Below are 9,286 nucleotides of genomic sequence, written 5' to 3'. Positions count from 1 at the left end.
GGCCTGCTTTGGTTATATTTGACTCTTGTGTATGTTCACTGTTCTGATAGCGATGTACTTAATAATGCCTGTATGTGTAATTGCCACCTAATTTTAAATCACAACATATTTATGTTCACCAATGGTAATCAGGAAGACACTTTACATTCTGCAATGCAGTCACATTTATCTTAATTTATTTCTCAAAAATATCAAGTCCAGCGAGAGCTGAGAATGCTGCTTCTGTCTGTCTACCATTTTGTGTTCAGGGGTATGCAACTTGCTGGTGTCTGCCTTCAAGTTATTCCACAGTCTGATTTTTACATCACACCTTCAGGGAGATCCCGGAGCTTCTGTGTAATAGGGAAGAGTGAAAGCCTCAGTTATAGTTTTGGTACATTTGAATTGTCTTAAAATAATGGTTCTAACACCGGTCTGAGGTTCCATATACTGTGTGTCTTAAATACATTTATGTATGCCTTGATTGAGCCTTACTGACTGGCCTCACCCACTGCAAAAACTGGTTGAATGAATGTGGAAAACTAATTGGATTTGCAAAAAGTAATCAATGTAATTGAACTTTTAACCTAAATCCAATGACATGGTGAAATGTTTTGTTCACATTGAAATCATGTTATTTGATAACTCTACAAACTAAAGGAATAACTAGATGTTGATCTGATGTCTGTGCCCAGTGGGAAGGCTATGGTCCTCTGCATCGCTGATCGGGAATAACCCTGTCTCAAAGGAACTTCTTCAGTTTCCTAAACATTCTGCTAACCATTCAAGTTTAAAAGGTACAGGATTCTTACCAAAAGCAGGAGCTGCTTCTTTCTCCTCTGAGACAGTTTTGGTGACAGGCGCATCAATGGGTGCACTGAATGGGACTAGAGAGGGAAAGGCCTGTTAGACCAGTCACATATCAATTGCATAATGTTGCAATATTATAATCTAAAGATGCAGTGCATTTGGAAAATATTCAGACCCCTTGACTTTTTACACATTTTGTTACGTTAGCCTTATTCTAAAATATGTTCCCCCCCCATCAATCTACACACAATAACCCATAATGACAAAGCAAAAACAAGTTTTTATAAATGTTTGCAAATGTATAAAAAAAATGGAAATATTACATTTACATAAGTATTCAGTACTTTGTTGATGCACCTTTGGCAGCAATTACAGCATTGAGTCGTCTTGGGTATGACGCTACAAGCTTGGCACACCTGTGGGTCTCACCACAATGGGTGAGTTTCTCCCATTCTTCTCTGCAGATCCTCAAGCTCTATCAGGTTGGATGAGGAGCGTCGCTGCATGGCCATTTTCAGGTCTCTCCAGAGATGTTAGATCGGGATCAAGTCCAGGCTCTGGCTGGGCCACTCAAGGATATTCCGAGAAATCCCAAAGCCTATGTTGTTTTGACTGTGTGTGTAACAGTATAGCTTCCGTCCCTCTCCTCGCCCCAACCTGGGCTTGAACCAGGTACCCTCTGCACACATCAACCTCAGTAACTCACGAAGTATCGTTACCCATCGCGCCACAAAAGCCACGGCCCTTGCAGAGCAAGGGGAACCACTATTTCAAGGTCTCAGAGCGAGTGACGTCACCGATCGAAGCGCTATTAGTGAGCACCACCGCTAACTAGCTAGCCATTTCACATCGGTCACATGTGCTTAGGGTTGTTGTCCTGTTGGAAGGTGAAAAAGTCAAGGGGTCTGAATACGTTCCGAAAGCACTGCAAGTTGCCATTTTGTACAGTGAGGAGTCCTCCTTTACTTACCGCATGCTGTATAGAGCCTACTGAGTTTGCCTTTGAATAGTGGAACAGGAACTGACAAAAAGAGAATATACGAAGTAAACACACTGTTCCAAAGAGTGTATTGCCTTTTTGAAGGATACGGTATATATGTACAGGGTAGGAATAACATTTTTATATTGTTGAGGAACTTACTCTTTTGAATACATTCTGAACTTGCTGCTGTGAGGGAAGAGGGAAAGGGAGAGAGTAAGCATCCTGACAGAACTGATATTATACATTATTTGTGATATGATTGAGTCATGCAGTTACTTAGCCTTACCTCATTCTGATCTCTCCACATATCTCCCACATCAGTCTGGATCCCAGGACCCTGCAGCAGGCAAACCAATGGCGATCAAACATAAGTCTATAAGACATCACTAAACCCAAGAAAACCTTAAATCTGTTGGACAAGAATCCATTATGTACTATACTATACTATACAGGTTGCAAAGTAATAATCATGTCTCTGTAACCTGTGTATCCAGCTGATGAGAGCAGGTTAAAGTCATAAATGTTCTTATGCCCCTCATGTCTCATCCCCCACCAGTCTAATTCAAGTTACAGTGTGACTCACTTCTGTGTTCTCTACCCCCTCAACACATTTACCCTGCCCCAGCCACCACAAGAAAACCATTTAATTTGAATGGAATTACCTGCAGACCACCTACTCAGACGCAGAATAGATTTTTCTAGAGGTGTGCAACTAAAGCAACCCATGATGTTTAAACAGTGAGAGGCTGCGTTTACACAGGTAGCCCAATTCTGATATTTTGCCCAATTATTGGCCAAAATGTTGTCAAAAGATCTGATCTGATTGGTCAAAAGACCAATTAGTGGCAAAAGATCAGAATTGGGCTGCCTGTGTAAAGACAACCAAAGATACAGACCGAAAGCCAATTTATGCTTGATCTGGATATGTGGTCAGAGGCATGCAGAGGCCAAATTGAGTTCCGTACTGCAATGCCATGTGCCTCCCAATTTTTGTAACAATGCAGAGTGCTCCGTTTAGCTCTGTATAGCTCCGCATTGACATGATTGGTAGACGGTAGGTGGTGTATAAACACAAACTCACTTCCTTGACAACTTACTTTACAGCTCAACTCAACAGCTCTGTGCTGCTTCGTGAAGCGCAAAAATAATGAATGCCCTGACATCTGCAGAGGTCGTATCAATGTAAATGATTCACGGCCAATGCAGCGTCTTTAAGGCCGCTCATAGACAGGGAGGCCAATTTTTTCCGCTAATTGGTCTTTTGACAAATCACAGATCTTTTCACATCAGATCTTTTTCAGAGTTGATAGATGAAAAGACCAATTAGTGAAAAAAAACATCAGAATTGGGCTGCCTGTCTAAACGCAGCCAGAGTGATTCGCATTCAAGGCACATATTGATAGTTTTGAGTCTAGTACACCTTCAAAATGTTGACTTTGGTATCAAATAAGGGAATGTAATGGTAATAAATTAATAATTATTTGTTTGAAAACTAATTTCACAATAATCTATTTGTTTTAAAAACTAATTTCACAATGCCAATTCTGATCTTTTTTTTCACTAATTGGTCTTTTGACCAATCACATCAGATATTTTTCTCAGCTGATCTGATTGGTTTAATAGACCAATTAGCGGGAAATAATCTGAATCGGGCTGCCTGTGTAAATGTAGCCTTTTTCCCATACCTTTGTCAAAACAATTCCATGTTCACACTCTTTGCTGGGATTAGCTTCTAAAAATAGATAGAACATTGTCAGTTTAAAAAGCATATATTTATAATGTTATTAATCTATAATCAACATCAACATTAACAAAATGCATGTAATTGTCAACTATTATCAACAATATCAATGAATAGCTAAACCAAAAGAGAAATCAATTGAATGTTGAAAAAATTTTTTAGAAGACTTACAATTAAATGATTAGTTTAAAATAAGTTATATTGAAATATTGAAGTTAACTTAAATTATATAAATAATATTCTCTCACCTGTCACCTTCCAACATCCAAGGCACCAGACCAAATGAAGGAGGCAAAGTTGTCGCAGATACGTTGCGCTCATCTCGAGCAATCAGATTCTCATGCGCTTTGGTGAGAGTATAGCTTCTCTGTGTGTGGTTTGGTGCTGCAGGAGTAAGTCTTGTTATATCGCAAAATCAGGTCCTAGAACTCAACACTAATGACTTTCTCAACCGAGAGAATTATATAGGCTATAACTTTGATGGGAGAAGCATCATCTCCCACGTAGAAGTGACCAATCAACATCCCACTGGTCTCCTTGATCATCATCTGAGTCTTAGAGCGCAGGTGTCCTCTCTCTTGCCTGTCAGACAATAACAACTTGTGTAAGTCAATTTTGATAATGGTTTTTAGATACATTTAGATCGGAAACTAAATAAAATAAATTCATCAAAAACAGGATGCCACTGAATATAAAATCAAAATGGAGGTTATAAAATTGGTCTCCATTTTTTTCCCAGTGCACTTGATTAAAGGAAATTATCTTTGGATGACCAGATGATGCTCATGTTCAGTCAGTCAAAACCATGAAGTAGGCTACCAAATAAATGTATTATGTAGGCCTAACTGTGTTAACAACCTTTTTACTCTGTGATCCTGTGGAAGTGACACAGAGTTGAAATGTCAACATTTATTATCATATAATTTGTCTCCTCTAATCTCACTACATCAATTTATCAGTGTTGTGTACATTTACTGATAAATTAGTATTTTTCATTAGATTGACTACAGAGAGTTATTGTGACTGCTGGGGCCCGGTTTCCCTGTGTAAGCATGAAAGCTGAATGTGTGGGTCAGTGGATCGAGTTTCTCCTGGATGAATCTGAAACAATATTCCAGAGAGACTGTGGATTAGCTGTACCTGCCCGGTGGTCCTTGAATGGAAAATAGCGTAGAACACTCAAGGGGGAGACCCAGACCCCCACCCTCGAACATATAACGTCTCTATTCTGGGTCAGTTCAGTTTGTGTTAATTAGTAGTTATGGTTGCATATAACATGGTTATGAATGCTTATGAAATCCTATAGTCACTTCGCTCTATGATGGAACCAATAGAAAAACAAGAGCTTTTGCAGTTACACTTCAGCTCAACATATTGATCATTACATTTAGAACAGGCCTTTACTGTATGTTTGTCTTTGTTGTAGGTCCCCTGAGCAGTGATTGTATGTTATATCAACCATATTGGAAAGGACTCTTCAGTTCATTTTAGAGACGAGCCTCACAGACAGGTGGGGGAGATTTATACTGTTAATAAGCCATTGTATGGATTTGCCAGCACTTTCATCTGGACTGAGGGACCAACTACAGCCAACCCAGAGACATGATGGACACCCTTGTGTGTGTTTTGTGTGTGTGTCTATCTTTCCTCAGTTTTTTATTTGAATGACATTCATTGTGGAGGAATATTTTGTCTTCTTGTGTTTCCCTCATGGAAACTTACAATCAACAATCAGATGCTTTCCCAATCACCACCACACTAGTAAAACAGCACACGTCACACAAAAGCATTTGAGACAGCAATCATCCCCACAATCATCCCACAGCCACACACACAGACTGACATACAAACAAAATAGAATACACTCAAGCAAACACATTAATGCACAAACAGAAAGGGGTGTAATGTCTGGGATGACTTGACCCTCGGCATTGATCTGCATTTTAAATCATCCCCCTGCATTTTATTAATTATTCCAACTGATTCTAATCACCGCTAGTCATCAATAGGAACCTTTCCTGTTCAACTCTATTAATGGCTTCCACTGTTCCCACAGGAAACTCCAGAGAGATTCCACACATAAAGCTAAAACCTCACATGCGAGTGATAGAGGGGGAGATGCAGAGAAAGAAATGCCAAAAAGGAGAGAGGTGGAATGAGAGAGAGTGCTGATAGCCTATGCTCATATTCCCCATCAAGGGTGAACCTTGTTTTGTATGTGCAGCGCTGAGACTGCCTCAGGGTCTGAAGAGTCCTCTAGAAGGCCACCATCTCTCTCAAACGGCCTCTTCATCACTAGATTCCTGTTTTTGCTGATGCTGTTATTTTCAGGGCAATCACACTGTACGATGATTAAAACATTTGCATATGCTTGACACTGCATGACTATTGAGTGTTACATTGACGCAAGTGTTCACGTCACAGAACTCATTGCTCCTCTGTTCGATGATAGCACACGAGTTTCATTCAAAAACGTTCTATATCCATTTTCATAAATGTTGGTAAATTAGCTTTTATTGTTTAAAGAAATTATGAAAAACATTGGTGTATTTTTTCATTATCTAATCATGGCATGGGGTTGTTCAATGGCAGACATGTCTTTGTTTGAAATTTTGATGGTTTAATATCAGAGAGACAAATAATCACGTTTTTTTTTTGTTGCTAAATGCTATATGTTTATCTGCTTCACTTCCAGATAAATAGTTCTGCTAGGTACCTCAATTCATTACAGTAATATGAGATCTGTATGTAAAACATTTACATTTTAAATTTGAGTCATTTAGCAGATGCTCTTATCCAGAGCGACTTACAGTAAGTGCATTCATCCTAAGGTTGCTCGGTGAGACAACCCCATATCACAGTCAAATATATAGGGTACGAACATTCCATTTCAGCTAAACAATGAATATGCACTGAGTGTACAAAACATTAAGAACACCTGCTCTTTCCATGACATAGAATGACCAGGTGAATCCAGGTGAACGCTATGATCCCCTATTCATTTTACTTGTTAAATCCATTTCAATCAGTGCAGATGAAGGGGAGGAGACAGGTTAAAGACCTTGAGACAGTTGAGACATGGATTGTGTATACAGTGCCTTGCGAAAGTATTCGGCCCCCTTGAACTTTGCGACCTTTTGCCACATTTCAGGCTTCAAACATAAAGATATAAAACTGTATTTTTTTGTGAAGAATCAACAACAAGTGGGACACAATCATGAAGTGGAACAACATTTATTGGATATTTCAAACTTTTTTAACAAATCAAAAACTGAAAAATTGGGCGTGCAAAATTATTCAGCCCCTTTACTTTCAGTGCAGCAAACTCTCTCCAGAAGTTCAGTGAGGATCTCTGAATGATCCAATGTTGACCTAAATGACTAATGATGATAAATACAATCCACCTGTGTGTAATCAAGTCTCCGTATAAATGCACCTGCACTGTGATAGTCTCAGAGGTCCGTTAAAAGTGCAGAGAGCATCATGAAGAACAAGGAACACACCAGGCAGGTCAGAGATACTGTTGTGAAGAAGTTTAAAGCCGGATTTGGATACAAAAATATTTCCCAAGCTTTAAACATCCCAAGGAGCACTGTGCAAGCGATAATATTGAAATGGAAGGAGTATCAGACCACTGCAAATCTACCAAGACCTGGCCGTCCCTCTAAACTTTCAGCTCATACAAGGAGAAGACTGATCAGAGATGCAGCCAAGAGGCCCATGATCACTCTGGATGAACTGCAGAGATCTACAGCTGAGGTGGGAGACTCTGTCCATAGGACAACAATCAGTCGTATATTGCACAAATCTGGCCTTTATGGAAGAGTGGCAAGAAGAAAGCCATTTCTTAAAGATATCCATAAAAAGTGTCGTTTAAAGTTTGCCACAAGCCACCTGGGAGACACACCAAACATGTGGAAGAAGGTGCTCTGGTCAGATGAAACCAAAATTGAACTTTTTGGCAACAATGCAAAACGTTATGTTTGGCGTAAAAGCAACACAGCTGAACACACCATCCCCACTGTCAAACATGGTGGTGGCAGCATCATGGTTTGGGCCTGCTTTTCTTCAGCAGGGACAGGGAAAATGGTTAAAATTGATGGGAAGATGGATGGAGCCAAATACAGGACCATTCTGGAAGAAAACCTGATGGAGTCTGCAAAAGACCTGAGACTGGGATGGAGATTTGTCGTCCAACAAGACAATGATCCAAAACATAAAGCAAAATCTACAATGGAATGGTTCAAAAATAAACATATCCAGGTGTTAGAATGGCCAAGTCAAAGTCCAGACCTGAATCCAGTCGAGAATCTGTGGAGAGAACTGAAAACTGCTGTTCACAAATGCTCTCCATCCAACCTCACTGAGCTCGAGCTGTTTTGCAAGGAGGAATGGGAAAAAATGTCAGTCTCTCAATGTGCAAAACTGATAGAGACATACCCCAAGCGACTTACAGCTGTAATCGCAGCAAAAGGTGGCGCTACAAAGTATTAACTTAAGGGGGCTCAATTTTGCACGCCCAATATTTCAGTTTTTGATTTGTTAAAATAGTTTGAAATATCCAATAAATGTCGTTCCACTTCATGATTGTGTCCCACTTGTTGATGATTCTTCACAAAAAAATACAGTTTTATATCTTTATGTTTGAAGCCTGAAATGTGGCAAAAAGTCGCAAAGTTCAAGGGGGCCGAATACTTTCGCAAGGCACTGTATGTGCCATTCAGAGGGTGAATGGCTTAAGTGCCTTTGAACGGGGTATGGTAGTAGGTGCCAGATGTACCGGTTTGTCATGAACTGCAATGCTGCTGGGTTTTTCCACGCTCAACAGTTTCCTGTATCTATCAACAATGGCCACCACTCAAAGGACATCCAGCCAACTTGACGCAACTGTAGGAAGCATTGGCGTCAACATGGGCCAGCATCCCTGTGGAATGCTTTTAACACCTTGTGCATGACCCGATGAATTAAGGCTGTTCTAAGTATAGAGTTTAGCAAAAAAATCTAATTTTCATACACATCTAAAATCTATGAATAAAAAAATCTGAGAACAGTAATATCTTACACACACATGAAGGTACTGATAAGCAATCATTTCTGATGAAACATTGGTGGATATAATGTTTTGGAAATAAACTCTTCACTTGCTCCTTCGTAAATATCAGAATACAGAACACCAATTAAACCTGTTGTTTTTTGCGTTCTACTCATTTTGCCATTGGGCGGAGGGACATTTTTGCAGCTTTAAAGCTAATTTCCTGCAATTCTACACATTTTGCCATGCATTATGCCATGTTAATGATATGAGTGAGAGTGTCTAACAAAATCAATGGGGGCCCCCTTTTGGCCCGGGCCCATGGACACGTATCCGGTCGGTATTCGACCATGATTAAACTTTAGATAACTAGCTAGACTAACTTACCAATGTAAAAATTGCTAGCTGACATGACTAAATGAGTGACTGTCAGTGACTGACAAAACAAGAAAAAACCTGCTGATGCCCAGCAAAATGTTGAACTTGCACCTGGTATATTCTTCTATTTTAACTCTCAACAGTAAGCTGAGACCACGACTGAGTTCCCAGCGGCCGGGGGCTCTAAGCGACCGCTTATGTCGCTTATTCCTGGAGCCGGCCCTACGTGTGTATGTGTGTGTGTGTGTGTGTGTTACATTGAGTGAGAGAGAGAGTGTGTATTTGTGTCCTTGAAAGGATCTGTTTGTGTTGTGTGGGTATTGTGCTCTCTAGTAAGGATTAAGTAAGCCCTCCCTTTGGTCAG

At 40.0% G+C, this 9,286-nt stretch overlaps 1 protein-coding gene across 3 annotated transcripts; it reads right to left on the bottom strand.

Annotated features, from left to right (window-relative positions):
• Window positions 1-154: 154 nt before the first annotated feature.
• Window positions 155-5,439, bottom strand: LOC110520332 (neuromedin-U). 3 transcript variants are annotated; one of them, XM_021597579.2, is made up of 7 exons: window positions 3,761-5,420; window positions 3,457-3,503; window positions 2,058-2,108; window positions 1,931-1,957; window positions 1,760-1,810; window positions 792-866; window positions 155-332 (listed from the first exon to the last, which is right to left on the bottom strand). In XM_021597579.2, the coding sequence occupies exons 1-7, from the start codon at window positions 3,831-3,833 to the stop codon at window positions 300-302; spliced, it is 357 nt and encodes a 118-aa protein (XP_021453254.1). In that variant the 5' UTR covers window positions 3,834-5,420; the 3' UTR covers window positions 155-299. The 3 variants fall into 3 exon arrangements, with proteins under 3 accessions (XP_021453254.1, XP_021453255.2, XP_036830759.1); XM_021597580.2 differs by lacking the exon at window positions 155-332 and having other exon boundaries at window positions 686-866; window positions 1,931-1,954; window positions 3,761-5,439; XM_036974864.1 differs by lacking the exon at window positions 155-332 and having other exon boundaries at window positions 686-866; window positions 3,761-5,428.
• Between the last annotated feature and the right edge of the window lie 3,847 nt (window positions 5,440-9,286).

Source organism: Oncorhynchus mykiss, chromosome 3 (genome assembly GCF_013265735.2).
Source record: "Oncorhynchus mykiss isolate Arlee chromosome 3, USDA_OmykA_1.1, whole genome shotgun sequence".
Taxonomy (NCBI): domain Eukaryota; kingdom Metazoa; phylum Chordata; class Actinopteri; order Salmoniformes; family Salmonidae; genus Oncorhynchus; species Oncorhynchus mykiss.
This window is presented reverse-complemented; position numbering and strand designations above follow the sequence as displayed.

Coding starts and splice junctions, on each gene's coding strand:
- LOC110520332 (XM_036974864.1), bottom strand. CDS start 3,833: ATGAGCGCAACGTATCTGCGACAACTTTGCCTCCTTCATTTGGTCTGG. Junction 2,109..3,456: donor ATGGAATTGTTTTGACAAAG/GTATGGGAAAAA, acceptor TGCCTGCTGCAG/GGTCCTGGGATCCAGACTGA. Junction 1,958..2,057: donor TGTGGAGAGATCAGAATGAG/GTAAGGCTAAGT, acceptor CTTCCCTCACAG/CAGCAAGTTCAGAATGTATT.